This window comes from Corvus moneduloides, chromosome 15, assembly GCF_009650955.1.
Source record: "Corvus moneduloides isolate bCorMon1 chromosome 15, bCorMon1.pri, whole genome shotgun sequence".
NCBI lineage: Eukaryota > Metazoa > Chordata > Aves > Passeriformes > Corvidae > Corvus > Corvus moneduloides.
The window spans coordinates 2,213,671-2,240,556 of record NC_045490.1 but is presented as its reverse complement, the minus strand read 5'-3'; the positions used below and the strand labels follow the sequence as shown (position 1 = coordinate 2,240,556).

The window sequence follows — 26,886 nt, the reverse complement described above, 5'->3', positions numbered from 1 at the left end:
CAGACTTCTGGATAAGCAGCATGTGCTGCTCGGCATGTTCTGGAAGGACAGCAGTGTCGGTGGTGTCTGGGCCAATCCCTCGTTTCCAGAATAGCCACATTGAGCTGGTTTTGCCTCTGGAGACCCATCAAAGTCTGTGTCACATCTGAGGATGCTGATGCACCTGAGCTGGGAAAAAATACAGGGGGAATTAGTGCCGGAGAGGAGCAGGGTGAGGTTGTGTCCATTTCCCAGACCAGAACAATCCCACCCCCCTGATGGTGCCTGGCTGTGTCTGAGGAAGGATTTGCTCTCCTCTGAGCCCCTGGAAGGTGCTGCCTGGGCTGTGTTTCCCTTCCCAGCCCCTCCTGGTGGCTCTGGGGGGGTTCATGTGCTGTGTTGTCATTCTCTGCAACAGCTCTGTGAGGTGTGAGTAGCTCATACTCCTACTCTGTGTGGTGTGAGCAGCCCCTTCCCAGCCCCTAATAACTCTCCTACTCATGGAAAGGGAGGGAGATGGAGCCAAGAGCATCTTTCTGCCCCGTGTGACACCACAACAGGGCTGCAGGGCTTGGCCTGAGTCCCCAGCGCTGCCAGGAGGGACCAACAGCTCACAAGGGACAGTTCCTGTCCTTCCATTTTCAGCCTCTTTGTAAAAGGAGGGCTCTTTGTAGTTTTTTTTTTTCCCCTTTTCTTCTTTTGATGCCAATCTCTATTGTTTGAGGAGCTTTTTGCTAGGAAACTGGGACTGGGGAAAAGGAAACTCAAAGACAGAGCAGCCAAACCCTTTGCAGGAATCCGCTCTCTTCTGAAGGTTAAAGCCTGTCATTTTTCTGATTTACTGGAAATGATTGGTGTTTCCTTTGTTCTGCTTTGTGGTGGCTGCTCTGATAAGCCCTGAGGGATACTTTCCCTGGACAGATCTGGAACTTTTACAGCAAAAGAAATTAGGAAAGCAAACCCATGTCCTGTTATTCCCTATTCCGTTTCTTGTAAATCAGTTGTAAATCCTTGTTCCGGAGGAGGATTCAGGACTCCGTATCTATAATTTCTGGGGACTTTAAAAGGCTGCAGACCCTGAAGCACCATCCAGCCCAGGCTGCTGTGATGGGAGTGTTCTGAATGCACTGTCTGACCTTTGGTTTTTTGGAGAGTGGCTTCTGGGACCGACAGAGCTCAGAGATGGAGAGGTTTTGGAGCCTGATGTGAGTTTTGCTGGGAGCCCTGAGCCCTTTCCAGACAGAGTTCAACCCCGAGACCTTTCCAGGACCAAGGCAGGAGAGAGCTGCAGCTCCAGGCTGAGCAGGATTGTGTGTGGCCCAGAAATACAGAGAGATACTGCAGGTCAAACCCCACTGATAAAGGAATAAATCCCACTGATTTGGGGAATAAACACCTTCTCCCAGGCTGGGTGAGGATGGTGAGTGCAGAGGGGACTTGGCCAGCCATGATGCAGAACTGGTGCCATGTGAAGTGGTGCTGCTGCCACACAATCCTGTTCTTTCCTGAGGTGGAGCCCTCTCACACGCTGGGAGCTGCTCAAGGGGTGCCATTCCCTGGTTGTGCAAGAGCAACCCCTGGTTATCTGTGCCAGGGGCTCGCCCATGCCAGGGGCTTCCCTGCCTGGAGCAGGCTGGAGGTCCCAGCCCACACATTCCCTCTGAAGCAGCAGGAGACTTCCCCAGTGCCTTCAGTGTGCTGCAGCCACCTCTGTGCCACTCTGTGCCACTCTGTGCCACTCTGTGCCAGCTCTGTGCCACCTCTGTGCCTTGGTTTCCTGGTGTAGACTGCAACAGCCACCAGCCACCACCTCCCTGGAGTGCTCTGGGGCTGTTTGGATTTTCTGGAGCACTGAGACGTGTGGGAATAACATGTCACGAACATCCCTCCTGAGAAGGCAGAGCCTGGGCTCTTGTGGCTGTGCTGAGCTGCAGGACAAGCCTGGAGGGTGGTGGCACCTGCTGTGGGCAGCTTTGCTTGGAGGCAGGAAGAAAGGGAACCATCCTCTGCTTGGGGACATCTGCTTGGGGAAATTCGGGGACAGCAGCTGAGTGACCCCATTGTCCAGTCCTCCCACACTCCCACCCATGACTTAAGGGCCTGTTCCTGGCCATGGTGAGGACTTTTGTGCTGTGCTGCGAGGTTTTTTCAAGTCTGAGGTAGCACGAGGAGCCAGCAGCTGGGCTTGGTACCACCCTCGTGCCTTCTCCCTCCACCAGCGGGGCTGCAGGGTGATGGCAGTGCCACCAAACCGTGCCAAGTGACCCAAAAATCTGCCCTAGTTGGGCTTGTTTGGTTTCTTTTTCAGCTGGCAAACAGCTGCCAGCAGCATGGTGGGAGCAGCTGGAAGGAGACACACGGCAGTGCCGTTCATAAAATCCAGATGAAGGATTGAAACACCTGCTGGCACCAGGAAAAATGTTTGCTGTGGGACGCTAGGAATTGCACCCTGTGGTGCACGTGGCTGCTCACATGCATAATTTCCTCATCATTGCCAGATAAAAAGGCAGGTGATGGATGGGCTGGTGGAAGCCAAGAGCAGAGTGAAGGCAGCAGGCTCAGTCCTTGCCAGGCAGTGGAGATGATGTCTTGCAAAGTGTCCTTAATACCAAGAGGCATCACAAGTATCGTGAGACGTCTCCCCCTCTTTACTGCACAGAGATCTATAAAAGATGCTGCTTCCTCTTTTCTTTAAATAAAACACTTCAGTGACAACGTGCACTGCAAGAATGGGGCCTTTCCCTCAGGAGAGATGTGGGTTTAAAACACGCTGAGTGAATTCATGGTCACAGGAAAATCAGCGAGTGGTTTTCTGTTGATTTCACCTCGTTTTACCTCAGCGCAGTTCTTGCTCTGGGCAAACCCTGCCCAGGCCAAAGGATGCCCTCAGTGAGATGAGCTAGAAGAGGTGCATGAAGAGGAAAACTTGACTGCCACAACCAAGGGACTTGGAGCCACAGATCTGCTTGCTCCAAGGGGAAAAGAGCTGAACCAGCAGGGATTGAATGCCCCTTGCCTGCTGTGCCCATCAACGCAGTTTTCCTTCAAATGCAGAGCTTCTGCCACGACCTCTGAGATCTCTGAGCCAGCCAGGATGGTCCAGACAGCCCCACACAGCCCAGTTCCAGCTCACCTGCAGACACCTCCCCACCCTCAGCACATCCAGGGGCATCCCAGATCCATCCAGGGCGTGTGACACAGCTGAGGTGTCCCAGCATCACCTCCCAGGCAGCCCAGGAAGCCGCGCCCACACTCCACGTCCCTTCCTGGCCAATGTCACCAGCCCTCCTGTGGCTCACCTCCCTCCTCTGGATGTGCTGCCTGGGGCACTGAAATGGGAAAAGCTACAAAAAAACCTGGCAGAAAGGTTTTGTATATCCTGCTGGTTGGGGAGGCCTTGTTTTCCTTGTAAATCTGGGTGAGATGCTTTGGGAAGCTTCTTTTCCAGACACTGCTGGGCCCTTCTCCTGGAAAAACCAGCTGCCAGGAGTGCACGTGTTGGTGTTGGCTTCAGGAAAGTCAGGTCACTGCTCCCCCTCTTGCCTTGTGCTGTGATGTGCCAGTGTCATCCTCATCTGTGAGCATCCAAAGCCTGGCATGGAGCTTTTCAAAGGGAAAGGTTGAATGTCATCCCAAATTCTGGCTCTCTGGCACCACAAAGGATAGGCTTTAAAGTCCTCCTAAGTTTTGTAACATCTGAGATGTCTTTGAGCCCAAACCCAGCCTGGGGGTGTAATGAATTCAGCCTTCTCCCTCTATGAGACAGCTCTGATTCCTGTGGCTCTGTAAACATCCCCAAAGGCATGTGGGGCTGGAGTTGCTGTCTTTCAGCTGCCTCTCTCAAAGTGCCTCCCAAAGGAGGAGACCAATCCTGTGTCCCCCTCCAAGGCACAGAGGGAAAAACATGGAGATTCACCCCCTCAGCCTTGCATTTGGAAAAAAAAGGCCAATGCAGGTGCAGCAGGATTTTGTAGCTGCAGAGATTTCCCTGCCCGTGACAGTGGGGTTGGAACAAAATGATCTTTAAGGTCCCTTCCAACCCAAGCCATTCCATGATTTATTGGAGTCTCTTTAAAACCCCGTTGCATGACTCAAGGGGTTGTTATCTCCAGCCTGAACTGTTGAGTCTCAAGGGGGTGCTTTGGGTTTTTTAAACAAAAATATCCTCTCTTTATTTAATAGCTGAGATAGAAGGCTCAAGCCAGTATCTCCTGGGAAGACTCTAAAATTGGCAGCTAAAAAAGAAATCCCAGTAGGTTTTAAGAATTGCTGATGCTTTATAGGAGAATTACTGATCTTTATAGAATGTGGATGTACATTTAATTTGGAGACAGTTGTGCAGATGTAGCACGTCTTGGCACTTGTTTTGTTTTGCTGATAAGGGTGCACAGGAACAGGAGTGTCATTCGTTAGGACTTTCTGCTTTGTTCCTTCTGCCTCTTCCCTGGGTAGTGTCCTCGCTCGCATCTCCACCCGCCCGTGCCTGCAACGCCCCTGTGGTCACTCAGGGCTTCACACCAGTCCTCGTGCAGTGGTTTGGGATCACTGATACAGTGGTTTAGGATCCCTGGTTACAGTGGTTTAGGATCCCTGGTTACAGTGGTTTAAGGTCACTGGTTACACTGGTTTAGGATTCCTGGTTACACTGGTTTAAGGTCACTGGTTACACTGGTTTAAGGTCACTGGTTACAGTGGTTTAGGATCCCTGGTTACACTGGTTTAGGATCCCTGGTTACAGTGGTTTAGGATCCCTGGTTACACTGGTTTAAGGTCACTGGTTACAGTGGTTTAGGATCCCTGGTTACACTGGTTTAGGATCCCTGGTTACAGTCGTTTAGGATCCCTGGTTACACTGGTTTAAGGTCACTGGTTACAGTGGTTTAGGATCCCTGGTTACACTGGTTTAAGGTCACTGGTTACAGTGGTTTAGGATCCCTGGTTACAGTGGTTTAGGATTCCTGGTTACACTGGTTTAAGGTCACTGGTTACACTGGTTTAAGGTCACTGGTTACAGTGGTTTAGGATCCCTGGTTACACTGGTTTAGGATCCCTGGTTACAGTGGTTTAGGATCCCTGGTTACACTGGTTTAAGGTCACTGGTTACAGTGGTTTAGGATCCCTGGTTACACTGGTTTAGGATCCCTGGTTACAGTCGTTTAGGATCCCTGGTTACACTGGTTTAAGGTCACTGGTTACAGTGGTTTAGGATCCCTGGTTACACTGGTTTAAGGTCACTGGTTACAGTGGTTTAGGATCCCTGGTTACAGTGGTTTAGGATTCCTGGTTACACTGGTTTAAGGTCACTGGTTACAGTGGTTTAGGATCCCTGGTTACACTGGTTTAAGGTCACTGGTTACAGTGGTTTAGGATCCCTGGTTACAGTGGTTTAGGATCCCTGGTTACACTGGTTTAAGGTCACTGGTTACAGTGGTTTAGGATCCCTGGTTACAGTGGTTTAGGATCCCTGGTTACACTGGTTTAAGGTCACTGGTTACAGTGGTTTAGGATTCCTGGTTACACTGGTTTAAGGTCACTGGTTACAGTGGTTTAGGATCCCTGGTTACAGTGGTTTAGGATCCCTGGTTACACTGGTTTAAGGTCACTGGTTACACTGGAACCACCTTTGGGCTTTATGATGTGTCCACCCAAGCCCCAAGCCCTTTTCCCCACAATGGGGCCGCAGAGGAAAGGCTTGGCTGGAGTTGCTGGGTGGCATCAGAGGGCAGGGAAAGCCCGAAAACTGCCCCGTTTCTGCCTTCCTGCCAGCCCTGCAGGCCAGGAACGATGGGAGATCCCCTTAGACTCAACTTTGATCCTGCTGTCACCCAAGGGAGCTCCATCTGTTTTTACAGCCCTTCTGAGACATGAACCCGTGGTTCCTCAGAAGGGTTTTTGTTGTTTCCATGGTTATAGGTGAGCACACAGCCCTGCAGTGGGAAAATCCCCACTGAGTTTGGTGCTGGGCTGCAGAGAACCTGCCAGGCCCTGCCCTTTAGGTGGCTCTCAGAGGATAATTTGCTTTTCATTACAGACAAGCACTTCTACAGATTCCTGCACCGAGCCTTTTGGTCAAAAGGTCTAACCTGAAGCCTCTTGCAGGATTTTTTTTTTAATTAAAGCAGCTACTTTGGTTATTTTTTTCATGGCAGGAAAGCCAGCAAATCTCTAGGCTACCTGCTAGAGAAGAAAAACCAGGCACCATATGCAATGTAGCTCTTGCTCTATCTCAAAAATGCCGAACTCTGGGAGAGAATTCGTCCCACCAAACGCCCACTAAGCACATTTTTTAAATCTGGTTTCTCAGCCTTTCAGGAAAGGAGAAGCAAAATCTTCTTGCCTGCTGGAACTGGGCCCCGTTTCATGAAATTAAATGGCTAAGGAGGGGGGAAAAATATATATCCAAGGCAAAGATGCTATTCTCAACAAAGGAAACAGTATATGCAACAGCTTCTGCAGCATTCCTGCAACATGATGTCTTTCCCTGCAGAGTCTCAGTCAGGAATTGATTGTCTGAGCAGAGAATTGCTCGATTCAGAAAGGCTTAAGGCACACTTCATGAACTGTTTGCTAAAAGGATGAATAGATGGGCATGTGTGTATATAAATCTATAAATCATGTCTTGTTCTGCCCCAAAGAGGACAGCTGAGGTTGGGTTCTTTGTCACTTGGTTTCGTGTTCCCAGGGCTGGGGATAAAGGCAGCAGTGTCCCACGCACGGGGTCAGGATTGGATGCCACGGCTCCGGAAGGACAATCTGTGGACAAGAGGAGGTGGCATTTGTGTGAGAGCCCAGCTCACCAAGGGGTAACAGCCCTCCTGCTGCCCTGATGGGTTCTCAGTCAAGGGGAAGTCTGGTGAGTGTCTCTCATTTGGGCTCTCTTTTATCCCAACCATTTTTTGCCAGCTGATGTGTGGATTGTGATTTGAACTCCTGGGGCGTTTGGTGGCACCACTGCTGTGAGTTGTCACTGCCCAGCCCAGCCCTTGCACTGCCATGCCTGTTGCTGCCCCTCTGCTCAGGGATGCTCTGCTGTTTGGGCTGATCTGGCTGGAATTTTGGTGAACTTTGCCCCACTGGGGGGTTCTGGAGGAGGGGTAGGAGCTGGCACCAACCTCAGAAAAAAGAGAGAGGTGCTGCAGAAGGGATCTGAAGGACCTCTGCTGTGACCAGGGGTCCCCTGGGAGATGCTGAGCAGGGAGGGGAGGGTTCAGAAGCCACATGTGTCCCTCAGAGAGCCCTCCTGCTCCCCAAACTGGCCTTTGGGCAGTACTGTGGTGCCAGCAGAAACGATGCTCTGCGTGTCCTCCTCCTCAGAGCAAGCCAGAGGAGCCCACAGCAGAACAAACCTGAACCCCTCAGCCAAAGACCTGTTTTCTGTCAGCTGAGGCTGTGCCAGGGGGGAGTCTCTTCTAGGAAAACCCCCGGAGAAAAGCTGCGAGACCGCACAGGAATCCCTACAGTGCCCGTGGGAGCAAATGTGAGCCCACAGCCAAGGCTGAGGGACATCTGAGCATCTCATGCTGGGTTGGGTTCTCTCCATAAATCCTGTGGGTGTCCCAGGCAAATATCACAGTGACTCTGTGTCCCTGGCTCACCCCACGTGTATTTTTCCTCTGAGATGACACGCTGGGGACAGTCCCTGTGTGGCCCTGGCACGGCAGGTCCAGCTGAGCAGAGCTGCAGGGTTTTGGTGGGCTGTGCTCTGCCCCTGGCCCATGAAAAGCTGTCCCACAGTCCATCAGGCAATGGCTTTGTGCCTGGGTAGCTGCACAGGAGCACAGGCATCCCCTGGGCACAGAGCTTCCTGCTTATAAATTAACTACAAGTCACCAAGGGTCAGCTCCCTTTTGCTCTATTATGCATGAAAAGATCAGGAAGGTCGAGCAAGAAGTGAAAGATTTTTTTTCCTTGCTAGTTTTCTGCCTATCCAGTAGCCTTGTGCCCTCCCTTACTGCTTCATTTCAAGGGAATAATTCCTGAGTAGAGATTTAAGAAGTTGGTCCCATTTTTAGAAGGTGACACAGGCAGTAAATGCAGTATTTGTCTTGTTTTGGTTGGGTTTTCCCATGAGCTCCTAAGATGTAAAATATTATCAACTGCTGCATTTAAAAGCAGCCTTTCAGTCATTGCTCTGCCTGGGGAAATCAGTAACAGGTGAGAGAGCTCCAAGCAGGGGCAGAGGAGCTCCTCTGTTTGTGTTTCTCGCTTGTCATCTGCTCCCCAAAGAGCTCCCAGAGGTCAAACAATTCTGTCTGCCTGCTTTGTCTGTCACTGAGACCTGTCCTGCTCTCCTGGGGAAAAGCTGGGCTCCAGGCAGCCCCAGGAAAGGCCGCTTATCTCCCCCAGATGCCTCCCAGCTCTGACAGATTCGCCTTGGCTGCTTTTCACAGAGCTCAGGAGAAACCCTCCCGCCAGCAAATGTGGAGGTTTTCTTCTCATTTCTTCCGCAGAATTTTCCTCTTCCTTCTGGGGAGGATTTCTCAGTCTCCCAAAATTCATCATGTGGTATTCGTGTCTCATGAAATGCATCCTCCTCGCCTGTGGAAACGCTGCTCCCTGCTCATCCCAGACCAGGGGCTGTGGGAATGGTGCAAAGGCAGATGTCAGGGATTCAGGGGTGGATTTGGAAATGGGCACTTGCTCTCCTGCCTGCCCAGTGACCCTTGGCTAAATATGGGTCAGTTTATATTTCCCAGCAGAGGGAATGGAAAGCTTGGGGGGGGTCAGGGGTAGCCCTCGCAGATGTTGCCCTCTGGGTTTGTTTGTTTGCATCTCCAGAGCACGCTCTGATCCCAAACTTTTCCGCTCGGGGTAAACTGATTCCGGAATTTTAGTCCAGCCTGAAGTGGACATGTGTCCCCAGCCCCTGATCCACACGCACTTCCCCTTCCCCTGGGGTGGCTGCTCATCACCACACGGACACTGAGAGCCTCCGCAGGGAGAAGGGGAAGGGGAGAGGAGTTTCTCCAAGGGTTTTATTTCTTTATTTTATCAATATTTGTCAGAAATGATCTTGGTTTTCCAAAGGGCCCCAGTTTGCAAATCTCCAGGCTTCCTGTTAGGAATTCCTATTCACCATCTGAAAAATCCTTACCCCCAGTTCGCTTGGGATTGGTATCCAGCACCCAGGGATTGTACCCAGCCCTTCCCAAGATCAGCCTGTTGCACTGCAAAGTCCTTCTGCTTTCCTCCCCTTACTGAAACAATAATTTGCATTGATGTAACGTTCCTAAAACCTCCTGGGCGAGCATTAGCTGACCCTGCTGAAGACACAGGCGTGTTCCTGCTCTGCAGACGAAGGAAGGAGGGCAGGAAGGAGCAGGGTAACAAATTTGTGAAGGTCACACAGCAAAGCAGGAGCAGAGCTCGGACTGCAATTCCCTTCTGCTCCTTCCCTCCCGCTCCAGGCACTGGCCCGCAGCACTGAGAGTCCAAATTAAGAGATTATAATGCATAATCCACACTGGTGTGCCAAGAATTCTCTAAATCATATTACACTGCCACATAAAACGATGACTCATTTGGTAACACAGCCCACAGCCGGTTCCTTTATGTTAAAATTACGTGGACAAGACTGGATTTAAAAAGAAAAAGGCGAGCTTGTTGTGTGTGTAGTGAATGCTGAGTTATAGATGCCTTCATGGATGTTATTTTGGCTGATGCTGAAGGAGCATTTGTGAGCCTGTTTGTTGACAGTGGTGCTCGGGAGCAGAGATGCTGACATTCCACTAACAATAATAGGAACTGCCTCTGTTTGTTTCTAAATTGGAAATTCTTCCTTACATGGGCCCAGCCCACCCTCCGCCCCCGCCGAAGGAAAGGGCACTTGTCTGGGGCTGGCAGGGGAGCATCTCCCAGCAGGGCTGGAGCTTCTGGGCTGCAGGGATGGCCCTTGTTTGGTCATGGCCAGAAACCCCTCTTCCTCCCCACACCCATGGGAAGGGTGGAGAGAAAGCACCTCTGTTTATCCACAGCATGAATACCATGGCAGAATCAGCCCAGCTACACCTTTCCCAGGAAAAGATGCTGTCACCAAGTCTCCCTCTTGCTGCCTCTGCTGCCTCTGCTCTCCTTGCTCCTCCCTGCATCATCATCCTCGCTTCCACCCCAGCTCCTGCCCTTCCTGGCAGCCTCTGCTGCTGTTTGGGGACTGTCATTATCCTTCCCAAAGCCATTTGGGATGTGGCTGGTGCGAGTGACACTGAGCTGTGTTTGCTGCGCTGTGGTTTCACCGTTTCCTTTTCCTCTCCCTGCCTGGGCTTTAATTCCTGCAGCTGAGGAATCCGTGGCAAAATCCCTTTCTGCCAGGAATGCCCACATGTTCCTCAGCTCAGAGCTGCTCTGGCATCTCGTCAGAGGTGGCTTCTCCGTCCCTGTGTGGCTGGCACACGTCACAGCCACCCTGCTGCACAGAGAGCTCTGTCAGGGCAGGTGCTCACTGCTCCTTTGCACTTTTGACCACGGGATCCATCCATCCCTGCAGGCTTCCCCTTCCCCATCTGCACCCCATCCCATGGGTCACCTCTGGCCCAGCACCACTCTGCCCTATATTCCAGAAAGTGTGGATTAATCTCCCAGCTTTGGGTAAATAAGCCAAACCTCCAGCAGGCACTGAGGGCAAGGATCAGGAAACAGCTTCGATCGCTGCGTGGTCAAGGCCAGTTCAAGAAGCTCTTTGCAAGATTTTCCTACTGTTGTGCTGGAAGCTCCTGCTTCCCTTCGTTTCTTGGAGGGGAAAAAAAAGTCAGAACCAGTTTGTGAGCGTGACCTGTGGAGACCCTGAGCATCCTGTGCTGGTGCTGGGAGCAGGGGAGGGAAGGAATTGCTTTCAGCAGTCGGGAGGCGTGGGTGGCAGGAGGGCTTTGTGTGCTGCCGGAGGATGCTCTGTACATGCATCCCTCCTAAACAAATACCTCTTTAAGTGTGCATGATGGGAATCCAGGGAACAGCTTTTTTTTTTTTCCTTTTCCACTCGTCTCCAAGTAGGAGAGAGGCTTATTAGTACTCTCCTTCCATAGGCAAGATGCGGAGGCTGGGAAGTTGTGAGACGAGTTACATTTGCTTTTATCAGGCAAATCTGCTCTCTCCTGGACAGTCCCTTCAGCCAGGAGGAGGAGGAGGAAAGCAAGCACAAGGTGCTATAGGCAGGAGCTATAGGGGGAAGCACACAACACCATCGAGCACAGCCACGGAAATGAACTCGTGTCAGGAGGAAGGAATTATTTCCGTGCTTCTGCTTCCATGCTGGATAAAAACCTGTTGAAGAAAATGTGTTGAATGTCACTGGTGTGCACTCAGAGGAACTGCAGTCTCTTGGACATGGTGGTGTTTGCAAGTTGGAAGGGCATTTTAGGCTGGGACAGTCACCTCACGTCTTTTTCCAGGGCATTTTCCATCTGCAGCCTCTGAGAATTCCCAGGGAGCTCCCGCTAAGCAGGGGAGGGAAAGGGAGGTTTCAAGGTGAGGTGTGATGGAAGGGAAAGCAGTTTGGGCAGTCTCAGAGCTCCAGACAGATGGAGCTGGAGGAGAAATGGATGCTCTGAGCATCTCCTCGGATTTAGAGTCACGGAGAAAGGAAAAAACCAGAGCTGAGGGTGCAGGGTGTGAAACGGGAGAAAGCTGGCAGCGCCCAGGCTGTGGAGCAGGGCTGGGCACAGCTCTGCAAGCAGCAGTCTGGTCTTTGGGGAAGACAGATAACTCTGGGAAGTCCACAGGATTTCAGTGGAGCTGTGACAGAGAGAGAGCTGCCCAGTTGGAGCGTGGAGGAGCAGAACTGGTGTTTGCTGGGAGGCAGCCGGGAGCAGGGGATCTGCTGGGATCTGCCCTGGGATCTGGGATGGGACGAGACTCCCCTTAAGGGCAGGAGGGCTCCCTGCCCCACAGGCAGGCGGATTTCTCGGTGTTTTATCTCGCTGTCGCTGGAAGAGCCGAGTCTGTCATTATTTCCTGCCATCTGTTAGAGACACGAATGGCAGCTGCTCCCAGTGATACCTCGCATCTCACAGCGGCTTTCAGCCCCCAAAACTCGAGCCCCCGGGGGATTTACAAAGACAATGCAACCCATTTGATGCCGTAAGAAGAGTTGCTCCTCGGGCTGGTAACAATCAGTGGAAATTTAGCTGTTCCTTGTAAGCTATTTGCATCCCTGGGAACATTACATTTACACAAATGTGTTTATATGACTGCTAATATTTCCTCTCTTGTGAGAGGCCTGGCCTGTGTGGGTGCTTATAGGAGGGTTTGTGTCAGACCCCTGTCTGCGACAAACCTCAAGGGGAATTCATCATATTTTTGATTCAGAAAGAAATTTGTCTCTCTTTTCCTTTTTTTTTTTTGGTCCATATTTTAAAGGCCTGGGTACACACCCTGCACAGTGAGATTTAGGAGTGATTGCAGTGAGCTGGGAAGCAGCTGTCTGACATCAGTGGGATACAGAAAGCCTCGCAGAGACGTTTTCCTTTGCATAGTATTATCCTGATCATACTCCTCGGATCCCACTGAGATGAATTTGTTATGAGGGGCAATAGAAAATGCAGAGGGAGAAGCAACTCAAATGTGTGCAGCTAAAAGTGTCCAGTCCTGCAAGTTGGATCCAACTCAGTTTTGTGGCTGCTCCAGAGCTCTGCTCCCAAGTTTGCCAGTGGCCAACCTGTGACCTTGGACAAATCTCCTGGGTTCTCTGTGGCTCGGTTTCATCACTTATGAAATCAGGATAATGTCGCTCACCTTGTCTGCAAAACGGTTTGAGGTCTAGTGATAAAAATTGCTAGGAAGGAGCTGAGGTGATATTACTGTTTTATATTTATGGGAATGCAGATAGCAAAGCAGGTGACACCCATGTGTGCAGGTCAGGCTGTCCCTGGGTCAGAGTGAGGGGGAGAGAGGGAAGGGGATTTCTTCAGAGGAGCAGCCATGTGCCAGCCATACAGAAGAAACTGCTGAAGTGTGTTATCAAGAGTTAGCAAAACTTGCTGGAGCCGCAAGAATCTTAAAATGCTGGTGAGCTTTCATCTGTGGAGCTTTGGTTGGGCCAGTTGGGTTCCTCTCTGCTTCTCTCCAGGCTGACTTTGCAGCCCCTGCTCAGCGTCCGCTCCTGGCTCTCTTTTACTGTCTCAGAGTGATTTCTGGGGAGGGTGAAAATCCTCCTCGCTGAACCATTTCTCAGGAGCGTTGTTTTGCGTTGTGACAAGAAGGTTATTTTAACAAACTCCCCGTTTTTACAATGCCAAGAAGCAGGAGCGTTGATTGCGTTCCTGCAGGCTGCCTCCGCGTCCCAAGGATGTGCATTTCCATTTTATTGTCTTCTATTTTTACCTCCTTTTGGGGAGGAGGAAGGGCTGGGACACCCTTGGGACGGGCAGTCTGTGGGCTGCGTGGCCGGGGTGTGGCAGGAGGGACAGGGACAGGGCTCGGGAGGTGGCACCCAGCCCGCACATGGCACACACATGAGCAACCCCCGGCTGTGCGGAACCGGCTGCTGCCGCCGGCTTTTGAAGGCGAATTTAAGCCCTAAAATAACAACTGCCACTCCCTGCTGAGGGAAAGCAGCCGCGATTAGCGAAGCCTCCCATTCCCCGCTGTCTGGTGACACGAGGACTTTCCCCTTTGTGTCACTAAGGTGACATTGCTGCCCTCCTCTCCTCCCCAAGAGGAGCGCTGGGCTCCTGCTGCCCTCTGACAGCTCCTGCACCAAAGGGAGAAGGAGACGTGTGCTAACCTAAGGAGACAGCAGATGGGTGCAGGCGCTTTTAAGAACAGCTGCTGGTGTCTCATTCAATAATCCCATTTTGAACGAATCCATATGATAGCAAAAAATGCTGGAAATTCGGGTTTTCTGTCCTCTCTCATCTCCTGAGCCACACTTGACCTGTTCAATATGATCTAGGGATTAAAGGTTTGTTATTTTAGCTGCTCTATAATAGATCAGAGGCTGATGTCTGTCAGGCTATTGAGCTACTGTTCCTTGGCTCTCCCCCTCTTGCCATTTTTTCTTTTGTGTCCCAGGACTTGTGATAGTCCAGAGATGTGACTTCTGCTAAGGGACACGGCGGCTTTTCCCAAAGGTGTCGTGAGCCCAAGGTGTTGGTTGCAGCACATTTATGCAGCTCTGAGGCTCCCAATTCTCCAGTCTTAAAACTCTGGAAGCTGCCTCAGGGAAGGAGGGCTTGGCACCTTCACTTCTCAGCATCATCACCCCTCGAGCAGCAGAACTGTGGCCAGGAGGAGGGAGGGAGCCTTGCTCTTCTCCAGTGGGGCTCTAAACGTGTTTTTCTGCCTGAGATCCGAAGGGAAGGAAATTGTGGAGCCGATCTTGTCAATGCTGTTGGCCGCGGGCTGAGGTGTCTGTCCTTCGTCACCGTGGTACCGCCGTGCTCCAAACTAATCGCGCATTTGCCGGCACAGCACTCCCGCTAATTCCCTCAGTTCCCAGGTGGGGAAGCCGTGTCACCGAGGCGCAAAGTGGCTTATCCAAGGTCACCCGCAAGGAAATGGCACGGAGGGGGAAAGAGCTCAGCTTTATCGACCCCCGGTGCCCCCAGTGCAGGCGGTGCCCTTCGGGAAGGTGTTGCTGATGCACAGGTGTGCTTGTGCTACGGGACAAAGAGGATTTTTTTTTTTTTTTTCCTAGCAGGGAGAGGCAAAAGGTCTCTCAGGGATCTCTGCGGGCTCCGGGGAAAAGCCGGGCCCGCGTTTGCCCAAAGCCCCGGCTGGCAGTTCCTCCCATAGATGCCAGCGGGTGCTCCCCGGAGCTTCCCACCCCCGGAGGGGCACCGGGGCAGGGATGGGAGCAGAGCAGCACATCCCGGAGAGGCACCGGGGCAGGGATGGGAGCAGAGCAGCACATCCCGGAGAGGCACCGGGGCAGGGATGGGGGCAGAGCAGCACATCCCGGAGAGGCACCGGGGCAGCGATGGGGGCAGAGCAGCACATCCCGGAGAGGGGCAGAGCAGCACATCCCGGAGAGGCACCGGGGCAGCGATGGGGGCAGAGCAGCACATCCCGGAGAGGGGCAGAGCAGCACATCCCGGAGAGGCACCGGGGCAGCGATGGGGGCAGAGCAGCACATCTCGGAGAGGGGCAGAGCAGCACATCCCGGAGAGGCACCGGGGCAGCGATGGGGGCAGAGCAGCAGCACCCGCGGCTCGGGCGGGGCGGCTCCGCGGGGCGGGGCGGGGGCGGGCGCGGAGCGGCGGCGGGAGGCGGGCGCTGTCCATGGCCCTGCGGAGCTCCGGGCGGCCCCGGGCTCCGCCGCGCCGCCGAGCGAGCGAGCGATGGGCAACACGGTGCACAAGACGCTGGCAGGTACCGGCCGGGGCGCGGGGCTGCGGGCGGGGGGCGCGTCCTGCCCCGGGGATGCTGCGGGCGAGCGGCGGCAGCTGTGCTCCCCACCCCCCGGTCCGAGGCTCCCCGGGAGAAGCCGAGCGTGTCAGCAATCCCGGGAGAAGCCGAGCGCGTCAGCAATCCCGGGAGAAGCCGGGCGTTCCAGGAATTTTTAAAATGTGCTCGTTTTCGGTGATCGCGGCGGGCGGGGATGCTGAGCGCGGGGCACGGCTGCGCCCGCGGGGTGAAGCGGGGCTGATCCCGCAGCTGGAGCGGCGATTCCCAGCCCTCGGACCGAGTCCTTGGAGGGGCTTTCTGGTTCATTTCCCCTTCTCGTTATGTTTTGGGGTTTTTTTAATCCAACTTTTTAATGGGGAGAGACCGCAGCTGTTCGGAGTCTCCGCAAGAAAACTGCAGTGGGGTCTGAAATGTTCGGTGGGCTGCCCTGGTTTGAAAACTGCCTTTTTAGCCAATTCTGCACTTACACAAGAGCTGTACAGATTCTTTTCCTTTGCAAGTTCGTAACTGTGGGGCTTTCCCCCCCCTCGGAGAATCTGTGCATAATAAAAACAGTTGGTCTCTATAGAATCAACAGTGTTGAATTACTGAGCCCTTGCCAGGCTGTATCTTCAGCTACTTTGCTTTTCTTCTCTTTTCTGCTCTTGCAGAGCTCCTGCATTGCATCCTTTGTACTTCAGGCTCCCATAAATAAAAAGGGTATTATTAAACTTATTTAAAGAAGCAGGAGGACCTATTGAACACATACACGTCTCCCTGTAATCAGCCAGGGAGCTGAATATAGAAATAAAGAGAGGAATAGATTTGCATTTGGATGCGCCGTATATTGTCTTTGCGAAGAGACGGTGCCTGGGACCTTGAGGGCACAAAAGAAAGCTGCTAAGCTTGTGGTTTAGCTATGAAGCAGTGATTAGATTTCTAGTTGCATCTCCTCCCGTTCTCTGTTACATTTAAATGGGACGTTAGCTCCTTTCACAATAAGGAAGTTTTCATTTTTTTAAATACTTCACCAACTGGCAAATAAAGGCGTCGTGAGGAGTGCATGACCTTGGAGAAATTTTATTTTGCGGCTTGGCTTTTCAGCTGGGGGCACATGCAAAAAACCTGGGATGGGGGGGGGAAAAAGCCAGGAGATCATCTGTGGGTCAGCAGAGGTTACCTCGGTCAGGCTGGAACTTCCCAAAGGAAAAATATCCGTACCTGCTGGGCCGTGGGATCTCGCTGAGAGCTCTGTTCCAGAAGGCTGGGAGTTGTATCAGCCCTTCTGCCTGGTGCTAGAACAGTCTCTCCTGAGCAGCCTCCACATGCTCAGCCTTACACACGTGAATTTAAAAAAAGGGATGACATCAGCTGCACCGCAGCTCCGTGATTCAGGACTTCCTCGCGGTGCTTTCAAAAGGAGTCGTTAAAAAGGAAAAGTTTAATGGGGGAAAAATGAAGGCTTGATTTATGGCAACCTCCCAGCTCAAACATTTGTTCTGGTGGCCTAGGAAATCTCGGTGGTGTCCCTCCAGGTGGAGGCTGTCTGGGAGGATTGCACCGCTGGGGATGGTCCATTTGCAAACATTTGTCAAATTGTGCAAGGCAGAGCTATGCAGGACACTTGAATGCCTTTGCTGAGGGCTGGATGACGCTGGAAACGTGTCTTTCCCCCAAATTCAGTTTGCTTTTCACAAGAGTAATGACAGTCCAAGGGAGCTGTTAACCTGTGGCTGCAGAGGAGCTTTTGGATGTTTGCAATTTGGAAGTTTATAAATGTCTTTTGTCGGGTTGGACCCCATTCAGCAATTTTTCATATGAAATTGAATTTCAGATGGATTGTTTGTCTTTCATTATCCAAATGGCATTGCGGAAGGAAGCAGGTTTAGAACTGTTCTTGGAACAGTCCTTTTGAAAATTAGAAAGTTTTTCCGGAAGACTGAATGGTTGGATGAAATCCTATTTATAAATGCAAGGGCTGTTTAGAATTACTCAAAGATTATCAGTCAGAATTAAGTCTTTCCTTTTCTTGGTCCAAAATGCACCTCCTTCTTCACCCTGCAGACTGAGCAAGGCACTTTCCCTCTCATTTTGCCTAACAGAGGAATTGCTCTCTGTCCCACGGACTGAAGAAACTTCTTAATAAAACCCAAACAACCAAACAGAACATCTTCAAACTGAAATTTGCTTACTTGTGTTAAATTGATCCACTGCAGAATCACTTCTGTCGTTTTGTTCACCATAAATAGCTCAAGGTAGGAAAAGCCTTTTCAATGAAATCAAATGTAGACGGAATGTGGAGGGACCTGGCTCCTGGAAAAGCCAAACAAGCAACAATTCAGGTTTTATATAAAAAGGGCAATGCTTTTCTCAAACAGCAGAATTCAATTTTAAATCCTATTGAAGACGACTCATTTTTTTACCTTTGTCCAAATGTGCTTGAGGCAAACCGGGCTGGTTGCATCTTTTAAATCCTTGCCCAGCCTCATCCGTTTCTCCCCACATTTCCATGGAATGATACAAGAGCACACGCCATCGGAGCCGGAGGGATTTGTGCCGGCAGCTTGGGAAACTCGTGTTTGCCAAGTACCCTCTGGTTAACACACAATGGGCCCAGGCTTTGTCAAATTAACAGCGAGGTTCCAACCGGAGCGGCGCTGAAATGAGTAATGAGGCTGTGGCTAATGAGAGGCAGCTTCTATATTTGAACGGGGTGAGGAGGCATTTGAAGGGAAAAGAGCTGGGATGTGTCAGATATGCTTAACAACAGGCCTGAGGTGCTGCTGGAAGCCGCTCTTATCTGGGTGACAGCTAAATGATACACGACATGACACGGATGCTGCCTCTGGGATGCTCCGGGAGCGGCGCCGGCCCTCCCGCATCTCCTGGAGGAGGAGGATCTCCCACTGCATCTCCAGCCCAGGCTGGGAATTCACGCTTGGATGTCGCTGATTCCCTGCTCCCCTCGCCTCCCCGCTGTCCGAGGTGGTTTGCGGGCGGCTGGGGAGGCAGGAGGGAATTGTTGGTTCCTGAGGCACGGCGTGTTCCCGGCTCCTGCAGGTGCTGAAGTGGCTGTGCAGCACTGCAGGTGACGGGCAGCACCTGGCTGCTGGGAGGCTGAGGGCTGCTGGTTCCGTGGGATTCATGGCTCTGTGCCTGGTTTCCTGCGGGGCTGCGCAGGGAATCGCTCTGGAGTTGGGGTGAGAGGAGCAGGAAGCATGACAAACCACCCTGGTGTCGTGGATGGGGCTCCTTCCTCCATGGAACTCATTTCTCCAGGCTGATTGCTCTCCGTGGCACGCACAGGGCTCAGAAAATCGTTAAGAACCAGTGTGAGCAGGAAGATGCCGGGAGCTCAGCGGGGCAGGCTTGGGAGAGGGGAAAATCCCCATGATCCATGGAAACCCTTCTGAGGAGCAGCGTCCTGGAGGCTGGGACGGCAGCAGTGTCCCCGTGGTGACAGGGTGAAGGTGGACAGCTGCTGGGACAGGCAGGGTGGGCAGGAGGCACTCACCAAGTGCAGGACTTTCCAGTTGGGATCCAGTTGTTGGTCCTGACCCAAATAGGGGCATTGGTATTTAACAAAGGAGCCAAATTCCCTTTTTAGAATCTGGCTGGGATCTGATTGCTGTGCTTCTCCCACAGCTTTCCTCACAACTGCAAGGAATACCAAGTATGAGTGGCATTTCTGTCTGGTAAACACGAAGGAGAATGGGGCTTGTTCTGGCAGAAGTGACTTCGTTGCAAGAAATTATTTTGTGTTCTTAAGGAAAAGGCTTCTAATCATTAACATCATCTCTCAACAAGGCAGAAATCAATCCCAAGTTTAGACCTTCATCAGGCTGGTGCTCCCATCTGCCAGGTGAAACGGGGATGTTTGGAAGGTCCTGGTTACAGCAAAGCAGCAAGGATGTACAGCTTGTGGGTTTAAAATGACATTTCTGTGTACTCCTTTTCAAAATACCGACTCACTTCTCTTCTAAGAAATGAGGAGCCAAGTCCACTCAGTGGGAAAAGATCTCTCTGCCTTTTCCAGGGGCTATAATCTCACTTCAAGGAGCACTTTTGTTTAGATTTGTTTTCTGGTCCCCCCTCCCTCAGTTGCTAGTGATGCACTGTGGGAGGAGTTCTTGTTTTTGTCAGGAGTTCAGTAAATTGTTTGATTTGGATCCAGTCTGACTTCAAGAAAACTACAAAATACCACTTCAGGTTGCTCTGGTTTGAGTGAATAAGGTACCTGTTCAGACCAGTTTTTGGTTTGGGTTTGGTTCAGCGCCAATCAACACTGACTGCAGGCGTTAATCCAGCCCTATTCTGCCTGTTTTTCTGCATCCTTAGGCTGGGAGTTGAGGTTTTGAGAGTCTGGATTTTGATGACTCCCCGTGTGACCTTTGAGCAAGTGGCTTTATCACAGAATTGCTTTGAATGTAAGGAAGGTAGGAAACCCTAGCTCACATGGGAGTACGAGAGTTAATTAATTATGAAGCATCTCCAGGAGGAAGGTCATAGAAGTGCAAAAAAAAAAAAAAAAAAAAAAAATTCACTGCCTTCTTAGCAGCCTTTTGCTTTTCCACTCTCCAAAAGGAAACCTGTGAAGCTGCTCAGCCTTCTGTGTGATTTAGAGCTGGAACAGATTGATTGTGTTCTGAGGACTCTCTTTAACCACTGTGCATGCCCCAAACCCTGCTGCAGCCAACTGGCACGATGAATCCAGCGCTGCCTTTGGCACCTCGGCTGTCGAGGCTGGAGGAATGACTGTGCTCCACTCCAGGCAGGCATCCCCTCCCAAGCCAGCGTTAAATGGAGCTGTGTCATTCCCCGTGGCCCATGGGCTGTCACACACACACAGCACGGTGCCAAGTGTGTCATTAAAGCCAGAGCTTTCCCTTGCTCTCCACTGGGTAGTGCTGGGCAGGTGCCCTCTCTTCTCTTTTATTGTTTATGCTCCAGAGGGGAATTGCTTTGCTCAGAGGTCTGGCAAACAGCACTTTCCCCCCTTTTATTCCTATTTATTTCTTCCGATAATTGCTGCAGGCTAGGAGGACCCGTGTTGTCACCATCTCACCCTCCTGTAGATGCCTGAAATCCCACCCCAGAGTCTGTGTGTGTAGGCAAAACCCTCGGAAAGGCCTCCCCGCAGGCAGAGGAAATCGCTGCTTCCCAGCACGTTATCGTTTGACAACCTATGGAAGTGCTTAAGGATGTTTAAGGTGTTTAACCGGAGGCAGTCAGGTTTGGATGTGCGGGCATTAATGTTTATTTGACAGGAGAAGGATGAGTCACTTGCGAGGCTTATGCCGGGTTTCTCTCCCTGTCCTAGCGAGGATCCTCCTCGCCAGTCACATTCCCTGGCTTTCCAATCAGGAATGCAAATAATAAGCACCTCTGTCCTCCTGAGCTCCAGCGCATTTAGCAGCCGAGCTCCTTGGGTTCTGGAGCTGCGCTTTCGGGCAGTCCGTGTCCTGCGGCAGGGTTTGCCTTGAAAGGAAACATTTCCCTTCTCCTCAGCATCCCACTGTTTACAGAGCCTATCTGTGCGGCTCGGCAGCTAAATTAGGAGCAGGCTTTCCTAAGGTGGAGCGTGCACGTCACCGTGATGGATGTGGTGGGTTCAGGAGAGAGGCAGGGAAGCAAATTGGCAGCACCAGGCAGGGGCAGAGCCAGGGAGAGCCCAGGGGCTGCTGGCTGGGGTGGCTTCATGTGCTGCAGGATGGGACCAGGCTGGGTGAGATTCCCTGAAACACGTGGCGGATCCCAAATGAATTTCCCTACGGGGAAGGTGTGTGCGATCTCCTTCATCTCTTCTCTTTGTATTTCCATGGGTCTTATCTCCTGTGTTTGTCGCCCTTCCCCTGCCCGCAGCAGTTTTTGGGAGCAGTTTGAAGTCCCGTGCCGGGCACAGCAGCCAAAACACGGGGCTGACTCACGACCTGCACCTTGCCCGCTCCTCAGGAGCTCCTGGGCCACATCTGGGGCTCCCTGGCTCCCAAATGCACCGTTCTCCAGACTTGCCCAGAGGGCAGAGGTGTGCTCAGCTGCCAGCAAGCGCGGAAGGAGGTGGGAGCCTGAAGGGCCGTGGGGAAGGGCCGGGCTCCTCCTCACATCTTGGGGAAGTTCTTCTGTCTGCGGCAGCTGGAGGAAGTTTGGCTGCAGGAGGATTTCCAGACTTTGTTCTGTCCTCTCATTCAGGCAGCTTCTCCACCCTTGCCCTCGATGTCACCGAGCTGCTGTGTCCTGGAGGGGACAGGCCCTGGGCCAGTGGTCCCCGTGGTTTTTTGGTGCCTTTAGTGAAGTTCTACCACTTCTCCGCATTCCTGCCCATCCCACCTCTTCTCCCCAGAGGCATCAGCAGGGCCAGGCCCTTCCCAAGGCTCCCTTAGATAAGATCTGTTGCCTATGGGAGGACTTTTTTGGTGGGAAGGAGATGCTGTTTACTCTGTGTTGTTCCCGATCTCGATGATGGCTGTGTTTGTTTTCCCTGTGTATGAGAAAAAGAATGAATCACTGGCACTGAGATGTCTGCTTGAAAGCTTTATTTCAGCTCACCTGTGCCAGCTTTTCCCTTCAGACCTGCATGCCCCGTTGTCTCAATTACTGAGTGCTGGAACATGAATTCCTGGTGTCTGAGCAGTTGAAGTGGGGCTTTGGGGAGGGAGGGAGGGAGGAGAAAGTGATTTCTTGCTTGTTAATTTGTTTTCCCCTCTGTGTCCAGGGAGATCTCCTCCTCTGCTTTGTGTAAGCAGGGCTCGCTTTCCACCCAGGAGCTTTTTTCTCCCTGGGTTCTTTCAGACCTCTGGCAATGGAGCAGCTCAGAAATCTCCTTCTGGGAGGATCAGCCCCCAGTCCTTCCCCTTTTCCAGCAAAACCTGGAGGGTTTTTTTTTTTCCATGTCTAATTTTTTTTCCTTTCTGCACCTTTCTACTGTAAGGAAACCAAATCAGAAATAAGAAATGATTTCTACCTTGATTCCTTCAAGATTCCTTCAAGACAAAACCATCCGACTGCACTCCAAAGCTTTCCCAGTGCAACTGGGAAATCACTGATAGGGTTTTTTTGAAGAGCTGCTGAAGGGAGAAAGATGGATGGAGTTGTGTTTGTGGGGTTGTTAGCTGGATAGTTGCATGTAACAGGTTTCATTTTTGAAGTTTGCTGGTCTTACTGTGGACTTTTACATAATAATGATACTTTTTTACTTTAGGAATTCTGTTTTGACCATTTTCCTGTGATTGCACTCCTGACAGGATAATGTCTAATGGTTATGTGCCAGAAATAAATAGACACATAAAAGTAAAATCTATAAAATAAATAGACACATAAAAGCAACAAAACATGATTTTGTTGCCCATGTGGCAACACAGGGAAAACAGTCAGTCGAGAAAGAATTTCCTTGGGCAAAAGTTTTCCATCAGGATTCCAAATGCCAGGGAATAAAGATTTTTGATTTTTGCCCTCCTCCATAACTCAAACATTAAATCCTCCAGGCCCTGCCTGGAGAAGCCAAAGATAAAAGATAGAATATCCCATTTGGCAGCGCAAATGAAATAATTTCATTCAAGTTTATCTTGCTCTGCTCAGAGATAAGGGGCACAGTGGCCGCAGCTTTCCTGAGCCTGTTATCTGCTTTGGTCTCATCGGGACACCGGCTGCTCGGCTTGCTGTGTTCTGGAATTTGTGGAGTGCAGTTCAGAAGTTATCTCCTCAGGTTGAAAGCATAATTCCTAATGAGGGAAAATTGCTGTTTCTTGGGGTCTTAACCTTGACACAGTTGATGGAGCTTTTTTTTTCTGGGAACACAAAGCACCACTTGAGATCTGCCTGGTGTGGTGTCCTGGGGGTGGCTAAAATTCTGTTCGAAGAAGAGCTAAGAGGCTGCAGTGAATTTTGGGGAGAAGATAGGACCAGGAATTTTGAGCATGTGCTCCCCTGAATGCAGCCAAGCAGGTTAACACCGATGCAAAGCGTTGGTGGAATACAATAAATATTTCTATCACTGGTGATCTTAAAGAACAAGTTGTTATTTTTATTTGTTATCAATCAGCTAGGAACAGAATGAGTAGAACTGGACTGCCAGGGCTAAAGGTGAGCTTGATGATCCCTGTAGGCTCCTGGCAAAAAGCCATGTCCCCCTGTGACCTCTTTAGGGGCCATTCTGTGGTGGTGCTTCCCTCAGGACACCAGCAAAAACTCTTGATTATTTTGTCCTGCGAACTAAAAAGGTTTCCAAGAATGAAAACTGAAATAATTTACTATGTGGCTGTTGCTTGGAGAGATAAAGACCATCTTCCCCTCGCAGGTACCTCAGAATGCCAGGCAGGGAGGTGTCCTTTGCGGGGTGCAAGGTCCTGGCAGCTGATCCGTGAGCCTTAAGCCGCAATTCCCGGGTGCTTTGGCAGCAGCAGAGCAGCTCCAGCCGCTGATGTGATCAGAGGCAGAGGGTGAGAAGGATGGAAGCATCGCAAGGCACAATTTCAAGGAAATCCGTCTCGGGTAAAGTTTCTAGGGAGTGATCTCAGCCCCTGTAGGGGGCTGTAAACACCCCAGCCTGGAGCAGCGGTTTGTGCCGGGTCGTGCCTGGGGATCGCCGTTTTCCAGGGATATCGGGAGGGACGGGAAGAGACACGCACAGAGCCCAGACGCTGTTCCGTGACCACAATCAGCCTCCTGAGCCCGAGGGGTGTTGCAAAGGATGTCAGAGTGGCTCGGGGCAGGCTCTGTCTGATTCCAGGGTGCTTTGCCTGTCCTTGTGCTGGGCTGGGGGCCTCGCATGGATGCAGGAAAACTTCTCCCTGCCTTCGTCAGAGGTTGGACTCGATAATCTCCGAGACCTTCTCCAGCCTAAACAGCTCCGTAATTCTTTCTGCCTCGTGCCTTCAGACATCTGACAAGCGCTTTATGTAAGACCTTTCAGATCCATGGAATTGTGCAGGAAATGGAGATTTTTTTTCTTTTTTCTTTTTTTCTGGAGTAAGAATTGCTTTCTTCCAAATTAGCTTAGTCTGCTGCTGACGTCAGCCGCTGTGCCACGGCCTGGGAGCATGCCAGATTCCAGGGTCTGCTCCGAGATATGGCAGCCATGGATCTGCTGGCCCTGGGCACCCCGCCTGCTGCCAGAACTTCCATGTCTAGACAAAGGATGCAGCTCACCTGCAGGGCTCAGCCATCCCCTCTGTTTGTTTTGCTAGTGCACAGTCATTAAGAGATGAATTTATATTAAAGGCTTCCAAGAAATGCCTCTGCAACCCCAATGTTTATGTAAGAGAGACCGAGAAATTCATAATTTATTGAATTTGTGTGTGTTCTGCTTGGGATTATTCATTGGAGGAACATACTAAGTGATTTTTTGTATCCTAGTAACCAACTGTGGTTGCTTTTCCATGAATAATCTTTATAGTTTAACTTGACCAGTCAAATCTGGAAGGGAAAACTCGAATTAAATTTATCAAGGCAAATAATTACAAGGCTCAGATAGCTTTTGCAGGTGAGAGAGAACACATTTTTTTCTCCCTCATTTAACTACATAATGATTAGATTGACAGATGCTGTCTGGAGAGTTGGATTTTTCCAAGCAGAACAATAGTGGAAGTTTGGCTCGTTATGAACTAAGCTTCAAAGCTTGATTTGTTTAATATTCATAATTAATCAATTAAAACAGTCCTTTCCTCCCTCAATCTGATGGTTTCCAGGGCAGATTATTTCCCTTTTGTGGGGAGCCCGGGGTGGGGGGTCTCCCATCAGCTCACGAGGACACTCTGATGGTTAATTAATAAAATTATTTGTGAGTTATTTCTCCCTGCCACGGCAGCCCTGTGTGGAACAGCTGGAGTTTATCACTTAGTATGAGTGTGTTCACATATTTCCTCTTCAAAATTTATTTTGATTCAAAACGAGCCCCTTTTCAAAGTTATGTTTCGAGGGATTGTGTTTCTTTCAGAATGCCTCTTGCTCTTGGAAATATTAAAAGCTACTTTGAGAAGCAAAACAAAAATAAGAATTTCCTTCCCAGCTCCCTGGGCGAGCTCCTTGATTCTCCCACCCTCGTTGAGCACTCAGCTGACCATCTCTGAGCAGAGGGACATTCCTCCCTGAGAGGTCAACACCACTTCTCATTTTAAACCAAACTCTTTTCAGAGCATCTTTCTGTATGCATTCCTGTTTAGCCAGTGTTTATAGCCCCGTGCAAATTAGCTGCACTCCTGCAAATACCAAAGGCTGTGGGCACGCTGGGGAATCGCTCTCCAAACCACGTCAAGCAGCCCTTAAGCACTTGCTCAGATTTTCCTTTGCGATGAGATTGATGGTGTGACCTCATTGCACAGTCCCAGAAGGAGGGAGAAGCTTTCCCTGTGTGCCTCTGGGTTTTGGCCACATTTCCCCCCTCCCTGATTCACTCCCTGCCTCCTCATCTTGCACTCCTGCTCTCCTCCTTTGCAGAGGGCTAAAGGTGATGGGCAGAAATGTTGGGTAGGGCAGTGCTGAGGATGTTTCTGTGCTCAAATTCCTGCATTTCCCCTTTCTGTGCCCATTCCTGCATCCCTTTGGAGAGGTTGCTGCTGTGCATCTCCAGCTGTCACTCATCACCACAGACTCACTCCTTGGGTCTCTGCCCTACCCAGGCAAGACTCTTCCCAAGCTCTCCCTGTCTTTTGGATAATCCCAGGCTTTACAGTGGTACTGGGAGCACTGTTGAGAATCCTCAGATTCTGGAGAAGAAAATGCTGCGTGAACCCAAATCGCCAGCAGGTGTGTGTCCTTCAGGTTGGGAACAAATCCTTGTCCCCATCTCCTCCTAGGCTTCATTGTAAATCCCATGAGAAGCAGCTGAGGGAGCTGGGAAGGGGCTGGAGCCCCAGGAGGGGCTGAGGGAGCTGGGAAAGGGGCTCAGCCTGGAGCAAAGGAGGCTCAGGGGGGACCTTGTGGCTCTGCACAAGTCCCTGACAGGAGGGGGCAGCCGGGGGGGTCGGGCTCTGCTGGCAGGGAACAGGGACAGGAGGAGAGGGAACGGCCTCAGGCTGGGCCAGGGCAGGCTCAGGGTGGGCAGCAGCAGGAATTTCCCCATGGAAAGGGTGCTCAGGCCTTGGCAGGGGCTGCCCAGGGAGGTTTGGAGTGCCCATCCCTGGAGGTGCCCAAGGAAGGGCTGGAGGTGGCACTCAGTGCTCTGGGCTGGGGATAAGGTGGGGATGGGGCACAGACTGGACTTGGTGGGCTTGGAAGTCTTTTCCAACCAAAATGATTCTGGGATTCTGTGCTGGTTTTCCTGCAGCTCCGGCTGTTGTGATTTGGCATTTCAAAATGCTCCATGAGCAGTGAGACCCATACCACTCAGTGTCTGATGGATTTGGGACCAGGGAAATCCCTTGGTGTGGCTGTTTTGATGACTTCAGGCTTCCTGTACATTTGGCATCCCTTTTCCAGCTCAGAATCCCAGGGAGATGATGCAAATGGGAGCCTCTGGGTGCCCTGTGTTTTGAAGAACTGGAGGGACAGTGTGGAGTTGTGTTTTATCGTGGCCAGAACCACAGAGGCTCTGAGCTGTCAACACATAATTGTGTATTTTGGTAACAAAATTTTGTTCTACCAAAAAAAAACCCC

At 51.3% G+C, this 26,886-nt stretch overlaps 1 protein-coding gene across 1 annotated transcript in view; it reads left to right on the top strand.

The window, feature by feature from the left end:
• Positions 1–15,166: 15,166 nt before the first annotated feature.
• The window catches only part of NEURL1B (neuralized E3 ubiquitin protein ligase 1B), a 32,209-nt gene continuing 20,489 nt past the window's right edge, over positions 15,167–26,886 (top strand). The window contains exon 1 of the mRNA XM_032124991.1: positions 15,167–15,282. Coding sequence (XP_031980882.1) covers positions 15,252–15,282 — 31 coding nt within the window. The 5' untranslated portion in view covers positions 15,167–15,251. The remainder of the gene's footprint in view (positions 15,283–26,886) is intronic.